Source organism: Monomorium pharaonis, chromosome 5 (assembly GCF_013373865.1).
Source record: "Monomorium pharaonis isolate MP-MQ-018 chromosome 5, ASM1337386v2, whole genome shotgun sequence".
Classification (NCBI taxonomy): Eukaryota; Metazoa; Arthropoda; class Insecta; order Hymenoptera; family Formicidae; genus Monomorium; species Monomorium pharaonis.
This window is the reverse complement of record NC_050471.1, coordinates 16,746,768-16,760,088: the sequence shown is the minus strand read 5'-3', so window position 1 is coordinate 16,760,088 and position 13,321 is coordinate 16,746,768. Positions and strand designations below refer to the sequence as shown.

Here is a 13,321-nt window from a genome sequence, read left to right as displayed (position 1 = left end):
AACAGTTTAACTGGTTTAACATAAGGATTTTATATAAATAAATATTACTAACAAATATTTTGTGTATTAATGAGATACATATTCTTTTATATTATTTATTTTAAAAAATTAAGTTTTTTATTGCTATATATTACTATATCATTAATTATAAATTAATTATAAATTAATTTTACATTGATGTTGATGAATAAATAGATGAAGTGTGACGTAGAGTTGTGCATTTGTTAAATATATTGATAACACTGTAAGGATAAGAACTATCTTTTATCACCAGGGTAGCAGCAATTATATACGTTACTAGTAAACCAAAAAATAAAAATTAGTATTATTAAAAACATTGAAAGTTTTATTCAACCTAATTAATAATTAAAATTACAGCAACATTTAACTAATCCACAATTTTCTATATCACACATCTATCTCATCGACATCAGTGTAAAATCTGACTTGTTACTGTTTAATTAATTTTACATTGGTGTTGATAACACAGGCACACAAAAAAAAGTGGTTGGTCCGGCGGACTAGACTAGTCAATCCTTATGTATTTCGACCCGCTGAATCCAAATCCAAGGTCAGAATTGCAAAGTTAGCTCGCATTTTGTAACCTCAAAAAAAAATTTTTTTTTAATGTTGGTCCGGCGGACCAAAATAGTCTATTTTTATGTATTTTGACCCGCTGAATCCAAATTTAAGGTCAGAATTGCTCAATTAGCCGGACCAAGATTTAAAAAAAATTTTTTTAGATTAGGAAGAAATGAGCCAATGCAGCAATTCTGACATTGAATTTGGATTCAGCGGGTCAAAATACATAAAAATAGACTATTCTGGTCCGCCGGATCAACATTAAAAAAAAATTTTTTTTTGAGGTTAGGAAAAAATGAGCCAATTCGTAAAATTCTGATCTTGGATTCGGATTCAACGGGTCAAAATACATAAGAATTGACTAGTCTGGTTCACCAAACCAACATTTAAAAAAAAATTTTTTTTGAGGTTAGAAAATGCGAGCTAACTTTGCAATTCTGACCTTAGATTCGGATTCAGCGGGTTGAAATACATAAGAATTGACTAGTCTAGTCCGCCGGACCAACCACTTTTTTTTGTGTGCCTGTGTAATTAGATGAAATGTGACATAGAGTTGTGCATTGGTTAAATGTAAGGATAAGGACCATCTTTTGTCACTAAGAAATTATATATGATACTGGTAAAACAAAGAATAAAAATGAGTATTGTTAAAAATATTCATTTAAAGTTTTATTCAAGCTAATTAATAGTTAATATTAATTGACAATTACAGCAAAATTTAACTAATCCACAATTCTATATCACACTTTGTGTACAACCGCGATACTAGCGCCATTAAAGTTATACTAAAAAAAACTTTGGGGGGGAAGGGTCTTCAGTGCAAAAGGCCAGCCCGGTCCGTTTGTTCTACTCCAAACGCCAGCCAGATAAAATTCAAATAGGACGTTTTCGACCCATAGGGAGGGATTACATAGGTAAAAATGACTTTTTTAAAAAAAAATTTTTTTTGTAAATTAAGTATTTTGGGACACGTACATGCATTTTAGAACATAATTATGTATATATTTTAAGTTGAACATCTACAATGGAAATTAGAAATCCAGAATATTTTGAGCAGATCAATAAAATTCAGTTTTTGGCAAATATTGGGAAGATTGGACATTAACTAGTAAATTTAAAAAAAGAAAAAGATGTTTTTATTGTTTATACAAAAATGATAAAAAGACCAATCAATGTTGTGCTCGATGCAACAAACCCGTTTGCGATTATCATCGTTTAAATTGCTGTCGCGACTGTTTTTAAACTGTTCTTTTTCTATTTTTATAACAAAATTTTGTATTTTTACTATGTATTAAATAATAATTTGTTAAAATTTTAAGCAGAAAAAATAATTGTAGATTTATTGATGTTTCTCTATTTTACAACACTATTCATCATCCTAAAAAAATACCATTTTTATACGCTGAAATTGGATATCTGCTTTTATTCTACGTTGATCAGACATTTTTTTTCGTAAAGAGGAACTTCTTTCCTTCCAAAAACTGGTTTAAAAAAATTGTTTTCAAAATTTTTACCATTGCTATATATTTTTTTTTAATTAACTTTTTTATTGATTTTTGTCATTGTTTATTAAAAAATACGTATTAAATTTAGGAGAGGAGGATAATATAATAGTAATTTCTTAAAGAGAAATGTTAAAGAGTATACATCATTTTTTTCAGATTTTTTAAACCATTATTTATATGGTTATAAGGGCGAGGACGAAAACGACCCATAGGGAGGGATAGAAGGTGCTGAAAAACACGGGAGGGATTGAGGATTAATATTAACTATTAATTAGCTTGAATAAAACTTTAAATGAATATTTTTAACAATACGACATGATTAAATAGATGAGTAGCGTGACGTAGAGTTGTGCATTGGTTAAATATTGATAACATTGTAAGGATAAGAACTATCTTTTGTCACCAAGAGATATCGGCATTATACAAGTTACTAGTAAACCATAAAATAAAAATTAATATTACTAAAAACATTTACAAGCTAATTAATAGTTTTATGACAATTACAGTAACATTTAAGTGATCATAATTTTATATCCCACAAAATCTCATCTACCTCATCAACACCAGTGTAAAATCTGAGCTTGTTACTCACTGATAAATTAATTTTACATTGGTGTTAATAATTAAATAGATGTGACGTAGAGCTGTGCATTTGTTAAATATTGATAACGCTGTAAGGATAAGAACTATCTTTTGTCACCAAGGTAGCAGCAATTATATACATTACTAGTAAACTAAAGAATAAAAATTAGTATTATTAAAAACATTGAAAGTTTTATTCAAACTAAATAGTTAATATTACAGCAACATTTAACTGACCCACATTTCTATATCACACATTTCATCTATCTCTTCGACACCAGTGTAAAATCTGAGCTTGTTACTCACTGGCTGCGTTCAGCAAAACACAACAGTTTTGCAACCGTTTTATGATTGCCTGCTGAACGGTACTAAACTCATTCAACGTCTCAACATGTTTACTCAGCAATCGCCATGATTTCCAGCGAACTAAAAGTACGCTGAGTCGCAAGCAAAACGTGTTTAGCAAAATGGCAACCTCCAATGCATCAGCATTGTTCGAAACACAGTACCCACCAAACACCAAGTTACATGTAACGTACCTGTTAGTTGTAATTTCCCACTCAACAATGTAATTGTAATATAACACGTGTGTTATATTGCAATTATATTATTGAGTGGGAAATTACAACTAACAAGCACGTTACATGTAACTTTGTGTTTGCTGGGTATGTATATGGAGACGTAATTTACAACGTAGTAGACAGTTTAGAAAATCATCAAAAGTTGAAAAATAGTATGTATATATATTAATATAAGGAAATAAAATATATAACTATATTTAAAATAAATTCGGGTTGGAATTACGGTTATCTAACCTCTCCTCCGGTGTTCGATCGAATACTCTGATCGAATCCTTTCAAAGAAAAGATTATAAAAAATTATGAATAAAAATTTATCGACAATTTTTTTTGTCTGAAACATTCGCTGAGAAAGTCGGAATCTTCGGCCAAAACTGGAGAAGTGTTAACCGTGATTAGCATGTGTAATGCATATATGTAATTATTTATAATTTTTTATCTATAATTATTTATAATTATGTAGTATTTATTTATTTACTTATTAATTTATTTTTGTATATTATCGGTTTATTATTATCTTAATAAATACAAGGGTAGTTAGATAAATCATAGTGATATTTTGCCCAATGATTTTCCAACTTCTTTAAACCTTCTAAAAAACATATTGATTTAATTATCAAACTGTTTTTGTATATCTTAAATATGTAATCTTATTATAATTGTATTTAATTATGCTTTTATAATTACTTTTCTAGATAAACACTTTTTTGAAACGTATTTTAAAGAAAATTGTTCTACTCAAGAGGTAGTAGGAATGAACGACATAATAGAGGATATGCCTTCAATAACACTAAAAGAAGGTACATATAGAAATTTATAGTAACATACATGTTACAGTATGATGAGTTTTAATTTTATATATTTTAATATTTTATTAATTCGTATTTATTAATCCAAAACATTCATTTCAGCACAAATAGGAAATTTAAAAAAAAATTTGGTACAGGATACTGCTTGTGAGGCTTCTGAAGAAGGTATAAAATATATATGTGTGGGCGTGTATGTGTGCGTGGGTAAATAATACTAAATATATAATTTTATTAAATTTTATGAAATTGACATCTAATTTTTGCTTAATTAGCCTTTTACGCTAATAAAATAATGTATATATATATATTTATATAGTAATGTAGATTAGATCAATATATAATTATAACTAAGAAAAAATTTTTATTTATAATTGTTAATAAAGTTGATTAAATTTTGTTCGACACTGTTTTACACTCACTTATTGTAAATCTAAAATGTGTTGTAATACAATTAAATCTAAATTTTATTTGTACATATTTTATATTAATTTCTTTATTTTAATTTACAGGAACACCTACAAATTTTATTTGGACTCGCGAAGCTACTAAATATTTTTTACAAAAGTATGCTGAAAGAAAAAATGCTTTTCAAAATCCAAAAATTAAAAAAAAGACTATATGGGAAGAAATACAAAAGGATTTAACGAGCGTAGGCTATAATATTTATACAGAAATATTGGACAGAAAAATGCGTAATATGAAGCATTCTTTTAAAACAATAAAAGATAACAATAAAAAAAGCAGTACAGGACATGGACGTATACAGTGAGAGTGGTATGAGTTGATGGAAGAAATTTTTTTAGAAGATACTATTAATATAGGCAATACAATATCATCATTATCGTCATCTTTAAACTTACCTGAACCTAATTGTAATGTAGAAAATAGTATTCGTACTATGCATACGATAGAACAGCATGATACATCGTTACCTACAATCGAAAAAACTTCAATTTCATCCACATTAATGTCACTCCCTAGTGAACAAATGCATTCCATTCCTGATCCATCCATTCCGGGAACCTCACGGTGTGATAAAAATGAATATTTACATAGGTCTTCCAAATTGTTAATATATACAAAAAATTTGTTTGCTTGTTGGTTTTATATGAAATCTTGTTTCCTAAATCATCAAAATAATTTAGGCAATAATTATTTGCATAAAGATTTTATTCAACATGTACCACTTTGTTATAGTCTGCGTTCACAGTCCCCTGTTCAAAATGAAAATGAACAAATTGAAAATAAAAAGCAAAAGACTCGAAGATCGAAACAACTGTACGAGTTAAGGAAGGATCAGATAGAGAGTGAGAAGAAAAGAGTAGAAGCAATAAATAAACTGTCAGCTGCTATTAAAGAAAGCAATGACATAGAAAAACGAAAAGCAACTGCTACTGAAGAAAACAACAACATAGAGAGACAAAAAATAGTTGCTATTGGAGAATATAACAACTTCCAAAGACAAAGAAATATATTATTTGAAACTTTCATAAAATTGCAAAGAGAGAAAACATGAAAAGTTCAGAGAATTAGTTATAGAATCACAGAATTAGGCCGGTATTTATAATCAGATCTTATATTTAAGATCATTTTAAGTTTATCTTTAGACACTTTTAAACCAATCAAACGATCCGTAAAGTATCTGAAGATAAACTTAAGACGATCTTGAATGTAAGATCTGACTATGAATACCGGTCTAGAGTTCATAGAAGATAAAATAAGAAAGTAATATTTAATAATAGTAAGATACAATAAAAAAGACAACTTAGAGGATCCTGCGACACGTGCGAATCCACCTATCGAAAATCGAAGCGCGCTCGAGCCGGCCGGCACGGGACCGGGGCTCCTCACTGTTCGGTGAGCTACGTACTGAGGCGTATCGGCAAGGATCAGCCCTAAAGTTACCGAATCTGGAGGACCAGCTGGTTACCGTTTTGGTGCTCTGGCGAGCCAGGATCTCTCATACTGTAAGGCCATCACTCGGCAGCCACCGATCTACGTAAGATTCGGATAAGGCGGTCGACTCTCGTGCGGGTCCGGATAAAGGATACCGTTTCTTGTGTGCTATCGGTCATCCGACATCCGTTACCGTTATTGCTGCTGTTTTGTGTTGAGTAACTCGAAATAGAAAGTAGAATCTCGTGGCCGCACGAGAGCTTGGACCGACCGGCCCCGAATAGTAGTTAACTAAGTACGTCCCTCTCGGACGAAGCCGGCACCGACAGTCATATTTAGTATAGTCGAGTCAATTGTTACCGCGAATATTGTTTCCGCATATATTATCCTTGTTCTTATTCGGGCGGAGAGCCTCATCGGCCTCTCGCCTCGTGTAATAGATTTTCTAGTTTCCGCATTTTTTTTGTCTTGAAGTCGTGTTACCGTCTCAATTGAAAATATTTACGAATTCGTTGTGTTCAGATCATTTGATTAAAGTCACTTGTTTTTACTGTTACCGTATCTTCTAATCACCGAAGAAATATGACTGATTGTTTATCTGTTTAAAAATTGAGTACCGAATCTTTTCTGCGACCTGCCTCGATCCGACATCTCCACACGTCTCATCTACTTAAGAATCACGCTCCTCTACCGAGTAAAAGAGCTACCGGCTGTAGTAACGCTTTCTCTTGGGTTACCACATTATCGCTAATTATTGTGTGGCGCGAGAATTCGCGCCTGGCGCCCAAAATATAGAGTTTTGTGACGATACCGTTTACGCACGTTACCGCTATCGTATCGAAAGCAATCTCGAGCAATATATTAAGGATACCGTATACGAAAGTTACTGCTATCGTATCGAGAGCAATCTCGAGCGATATATTGGGGATACCGCTTACGCAAGTTACCGCTATCGTATCGAGAGCAGTCTCGAGCGATATATTGAAGATACCGTCCCGCGAGTTACCGATATCGTTGGGGGAATTTTTCAAGTTCCATTTGGGGGATACCGTTTTTTGAAGCTTCCGATTTTCGTTGAGAAAGCGTCACTTTCAGTAAAGGTTACCGCTTAATTGGGCGTAGCCTCCTCGGACCTGGCGGTTCCCGAGGGAAAGCAACGTCGCAGCGCATTCGTTACTGTGTCTGTTTGGACTGTGTTCGTTTGTTACTGTGTCCGTTTATTACTGTGCGCATCTGGGACTCTTTCATAAGTTCTAATTTAATATGATGTGGAAGAAGAACTTTTGAAGGCTCAACTAACGGTTCATTTATGATGTTTTTAAACTCAAATTGCAAAGACGTCTTTGTCGGCCATTCCTTATGTAACCTGGTTATTGACCCAATAATATAAAAGAATTTCCCCACAAATTTGCCATCTGTGTGTATTTAATTTTTTCAAGAACTGTTTTCATTTGTGTACTCTTCTTTTATCACTACCGAGTGCGCTACAAGAATGAAGGCATATACATTAGTATTGTACAACACTGCTTTCAAGCTTCTCTTAGAAGAATCAATGAATAGTTTCCACTCATCAAACTTGTAACATCCATGTTTCAGTTTGTTCATTAATATATAATGATAAGATCGTGACAATAGAATAAAACATTTTCATTTGCAAAAAAAAATTTTTTGAGGTTAAGAAGAAATAAGCCAATTCAGCAATTCTGCCATATTTGGTACACTATTGATGTCCTTTTATTTTTGTACTAATCTTCTTCTCGGTTTCTCCTATGTACACTTTTCCGCAAGAGCAGGGGATTTTCTATATACCTGGTGATTCTAAGCGTGGTCTCTGATCCTTCGGATTAGGAAGTAACTGGAAAATCTTCCTTTGTAGTTTGACGATCACTTTTATATAGTGTCTACGCAAAATTTTGCTGATGCGTTCTGTCGTACTTTGAAGATACCGAAGGAAAGCCGTTTTGTTCTCTTCTTTCTTTTTTTTTCTCTTCATTCGGCGTCCCAATGTTGTTAGGACTGGAAATTTTGTTCTTCAATCTTTGGACTGTTTGACTGATGTTTCTACTACTATATCCATTTTTTGTTAGAACTTGATTAAAATGTTTTAATTCCCCATTCAAAGAAACTAATTTAGAAATTTTAAGGGCTCTATATACTAGTGACTGAATTCTTTTGCGAAGGATGATAATGAGAGGTGGCATGCAGATATCGAACTGTGTGTGTTGGTTTTCAATAGACTTGATGGCTTAAAGTATCATCTCCGTTCCTTTTAACCAGAGATGGGCGAATTTGTAATTGACTATTACCAAATTACAAATGCTCAAAACAATGAATAATTAAATGTGATTTAATTACACATTACTTTGAACATTTGTAATTAAACACCATTGAATTACTAATTTGTTTGAACATTTGTAATGGATGTTCAAAGTAATTAAATTACACTATTGTAATGTAATTACATTTGTGTAATTTATTTATACATTTGTGTAATTTAATTACATTTGTGTAATTTAATTACATTTGTATAATTTAATTACATTTGTGTAATTTAATTACATTTGTGTAATTTAATTACGTCTGTATGTGTAATTTAATTACATTTTAATTTTTATTCGAATTGAGTTAACATAAGTTCATAACTTATGAAAAATATCTTATGCATGGGAGAAAGCTTTTCTTTCAGACTCGTATGATTGCCGCCCAAGCAGAAGGCAAACTTCACGATCGTCTAAAAAATGTCGCTTTCTCCGCTAGATACACAATATATTATTTTTGCAGTATGTACAGTATGTACACTCTCACGTTCTCTTTGTCGTTAACTCAATTTAAATAAAAATTAAAATGTAATTAAATTACACAGATGTAATTAAATTACACAAATGTAATTAAATTACACAAATATAATTAAATTACACAAATGTAATTAAATCACGCAAATGTAATTAAATCACACAAATGTAATTACATTACAATAGTGTAATTTAATTACTTTGGACATCCATTACAAATGCTCAAAATAATGAGTAATTAAATGGAACTTAATTACAAATGCTGAAAATAATGGATAATTAAATAAATTTCAATTACAAATTATAAAAGTAATATGTAATTGAATGTGTAATTTGAAGACAAAAGTATTTGCTGCTACCCATCTCTGCTTTTAACCAACACATCTAGAAAAGGTATTTGGTTGTTTTGTTCTACTTCCATTATGAACTGAATATTAGGATGCTGAGAGTTGATAAAGGCAAGAAATTGAGAAAGGGTATCTCTGCCATGACTCCAAAACACAAAAGTGTCATCAACATATCGCAACCATATAGGTGGTTTGAAAGGTGCGTTCTTTAGAATTTGATTTTTAAAATGTTCTATAAAAATATTTGCGATAATGGATGAGATTGGAGAGCCTATTACTGCTCCAAAAGTTTGTTCAAAAAATACTCCTTGGAACTGAAAGTAAATTGACGTTAAACAGTTTTCTATTAATGGAAGGAGGTTCGTGGAAATTCTGTCGGATTTCCTGATAATGTTCAAAATGTCCTGGACTGGAACATTTGTGAACAAAGAGACTATATCAAAAGTTACAAGGATATCATTAGTTTTTGTTTTGATTTTAGTGATTTTGTTCACGAAATCTTGAATTCTTAATATTAGAATCATTGAGTTCAGTAAGTTCTCTCTCTCCAATTCTTTGGACCCGGAATCGTGGCATACACTGGATCGAATAACATACAAACAAGCCAACCGTTCCGCTAAGATAAGAACACGGAAACAAAAAAATAAATATAATAAGATCAGTTCTCAGGTCCAAACTCCAGTTTCCACACATACGGTAAAGAATCTTAGCAGTCAAACTCTGTCTCACCGCTATCTCACCAAACTTCTTCAAGAACTTACTGGACTCAATGATTTTAATATTAAGAATTCAAAATTTCGTGAGCAAAATCACTCAAATCAAAACAAAAACTAATGATATCCTTGTAAGCTTTGATATAGTCTCATTGTTCACAAATGTTCCAGTTCAAGACACTGAACATTATTAGGAAATCCGACAGAATTTCCACAAACCGCCTTCCATTAATAGAACACTGTTTAACGTCAACTTACTTTCAGTTCCAAAGAGAATTCTTTAAACAAACTTCTGGAGCAGCAATGGGCTCTCCCATTTCAATCACCATCGCAAATATCTTTATGGAACATTTTGAAAATCAAATTCTATAAAACGCACCTCTCAAACCATCTATATGGTTCCGATATGTTGATGACACTTTTGTGATTTGAAGCCATGACAGAGATACTTTTCCTCAAGTTCTTGCAAATTAAGAGATCATCCTTGATCAAATATGGAAGGAGCATTTCCGAATCAAAGTCATCATCTGCAGACGAAAGCGCTAAAAATTTAGTCCTCTCCAAGATCTTAGTATGCAGAAGGCCATATTGACAGCTGGGCAAACTGCAATCAAAGAGCCAATAAGACTAGCCAAAAAGCGAATTTTACATGATTTTTTGTTTAAAATAGAAAGTATTGCCTGGAGAAGACTTATCCGTCGGGATAGAGATTGAGAAAAAATCTGTTTCGAAAATCACACAGACCCAGAAAACGAACAGATTTAGCTTAGAATAAGTGCACTTTTATGATTATTAATAGTAAAACCCAAGGACGATAAAAGAGATAATGTCGCTGAGACATTTCTGATAAGAAGATGCGATGAGAAGGAAATCATCCAGGTAAACGACCGAAAGGAAGCCTCTTTCTCTGAGAGTACACACCACTGGCTTTAGGATCTTGGTGAAAATATACGGAGCTGACGCAAGGCCAAAGGGGAGGACCCTAAATTGAAAAAGCTGGTTCTAAAAACAAAAACGTAGAAATCTTCTGTCTTCGTAGGCAATGGGCACTAGGAAATATGCTGTTGTGAGTGCATCACACTCACATAAGAAATGTCGCAAGCGGCAGAAGGTGTCAAATGACACCTCGCGCGCGGACATCGCCCGACCTACATACTGGGAGTCGCATCGGGCACTGCACCCGGTTGCTCAAGACATAACACCCAAAATCATCTGATTTTGAGGTGGAATCCGCGTAACCAGCAATTGCTGGCTAAGCAAGTACACTGTCCAAAGGCCAGTGACCGCGGAAGTATCTTCCCCGGTCGTTCGCCCAAAAACGGTGTATATAAACACCGAGGTACAGACAACGAGTGGGCTTACTTGCGTGTCATACAGCGACGTACCTGTGTCGCTCAATAAAGTGGCACCCGTTTGGCCACGTCAATATTGGCCACGTCAATATTGACCACGTCATTATTGACCACGATTCCGATTGACCACGGGGTGGATTGGCCACGTCATTGGCCACGCGTCATTATTGACCACGTCAATATTGGCCACGTCAATATTGGCCACGCGTGATATTGCCCACATCAATAATGGCCACGCGTCATTATTGCCCACGTCATTATTGCCCACGCGTCATTATTGCCCACGCGTCATTATTGGCCACGTCATTATTGGTCACGTTAATATTGGCCACGCGTGATATTGCCCACGTCAATAATGGCCACGTCAATATTGGCCACGCGTCAATATTGACCACGTCATTATTGCCCACGTCAATATTAATCAATTTTTTTTCTTAGCGTGGAAAGTTGCAAACCCGTGTGGTGCAGAGAAATGCTTTGCACACACACACACACGGGGGGGGGGGTGCAACGGGGCCTTCGGCCCCCCTCCTGCACCCACCCCGTCCAAGTCGCAAACCCATATACAGTAATGACGTGGGCAATAGTGACGCGTGGGCAATAGTGACGTGGGCAATAATGACGCGTGGGCAATAATGACGTGGTCAATAATGACGCGTGGCCAATATTGACGTGGGCAATATCACGCGTGACCAATATTGACATGGTCAATAATGATGCGTGGCCAATAATGACGTGGCCAATCCATCCCGTGGTCAATCGGGATCGTGGCCAATATTGACGTCGCCAATCGGGACCGGGATCAATATTGACGTGGGCAAACGGGACGCTCCCGCTCAATATACCATTTGTACGAACTATTGTAACTCAGTGTAAAAAGGTATAGTAAACGTGTTATTTAACAATTGGCTTTATCTCTCACGAAACCTGACCCGAGGAGTAACGACAGCGATCCCAATTACCCGTGATCCTCTATCAAACAAGGGCCACAACAATGCATCCTGTAAATCAATAGTAACCAGAAAGTCATAGGGTGAAAGAAGACGAATAACTGTTTTTCAGTCCTTCAACTTAAAATGAGGAGCCACAATAAAATCATTGAGACGTTTTAAGGTTAGAATAAATCTCCAGCCAATCGATGACTTTCTAATTACAAAAAAGGAGGAAAGAAATTGACCCTCGCAATCGGCAACTCTTTCAATAGCTCCAAAATTGCAGAGCCTGGTGACTTCACGGAGACAAATTTGCTCTTCCGAAATTGCAAAACAAGTGGTTGTGTCGACTCCGCTGTCTGCATTAAGAGAACTGGGATATTCGTACACACCTGAGACCAAAAGTCTCTCGATCTTTGCAGAATAGCCGGACTTGCTGAACCGCTATTCAGGACGTGCCCTGAGGAAACAGAAACGTCCTCTGGGGGAGAATCCTCCAGAGATTGCTCGCCACCGGATGCTAGGTCCTTTTGGTGCGCGAGAAAAAAAACCACAGAGGAGTCTGGAGAAGTAACGCCGGGCGTTTTAACCTCCTTCTCCTTTAGAGCTTCGATTAAAAGCGACAGCTTCTTTTCGATGCCAGCCAGACGGTTCCTCGAAGAAGACCTCTTCCTCTTCCTTGAACTATGCGAAGACTTACCCATAACGAAGGAAAAGATTGACGAAAATCTAAAAAAGAAATCGGACAAGAAACACGTACTGTTGGGAACATGCACAACATGAATATGAAATACTATATAATACTTGTGTATAATGGAAATAGCATCCTTTAACGTCAGCGGATGGCAAAACATTTATAAAAGCTTTTTGAAGTGCTCTTTCAAAATCTGTCATAATAGTTTTTGGTTTTAAAGATGGTGCTGTTTTATTGAAAATATATTCCAATATTGATTTGTAATCTAAATATTTTTTACTTTCCATAATTATCCATGCAAAAGGTATATCCTAGTGTAAAAAAATACTGCCACACACACACGCGCGCGCGCGCGCGCACACACACGCGCACACACACACACACACACACACACACACACACACACAATATATATATATATATATATATATATATATATATATATATATATGTGTGTGTGTGTGTGTGTGTGTGTGTGTGTGTGTGTGTGTGTGTGTGTGTGTGTGTGCCGCGGCATCCCGCCGAACAGCTGATCGGCC

At 34.5% G+C, this 13,321-nt stretch overlaps 1 protein-coding gene across 6 annotated transcripts in view; it reads left to right on the top strand.

Annotated features, from left to right (window-relative positions):
• The window catches only part of LOC105830042, an 80,628-nt gene extending 73,273 nt beyond the window's left edge, over nt 1-7,355 (top strand). For 2 of the 6 annotated variants that reach the window (XM_036286759.1, XM_036286758.1), the window contains 3 exons: nt 3,943-4,047; nt 4,159-4,260; nt 4,566-7,355. In XM_036286759.1, the coding sequence (XP_036142652.1) occupies nt 3,943-4,047; nt 4,159-4,260; nt 4,566-4,825 (467 nt within the window). In that variant the 3' untranslated portion in view covers nt 4,826-7,355. Of the gene's footprint in view, nt 1-1,391; nt 1,497-3,942; nt 4,346-4,565 lie in introns of those variants that run through there. The other 4 variants (XR_004963228.1, XR_004963229.1, XM_036286757.1 and 1 more) reach the window with 3 other exon arrangements.
• Nucleotides 7,356-13,321: the final 5,966 nt, after the last annotated feature.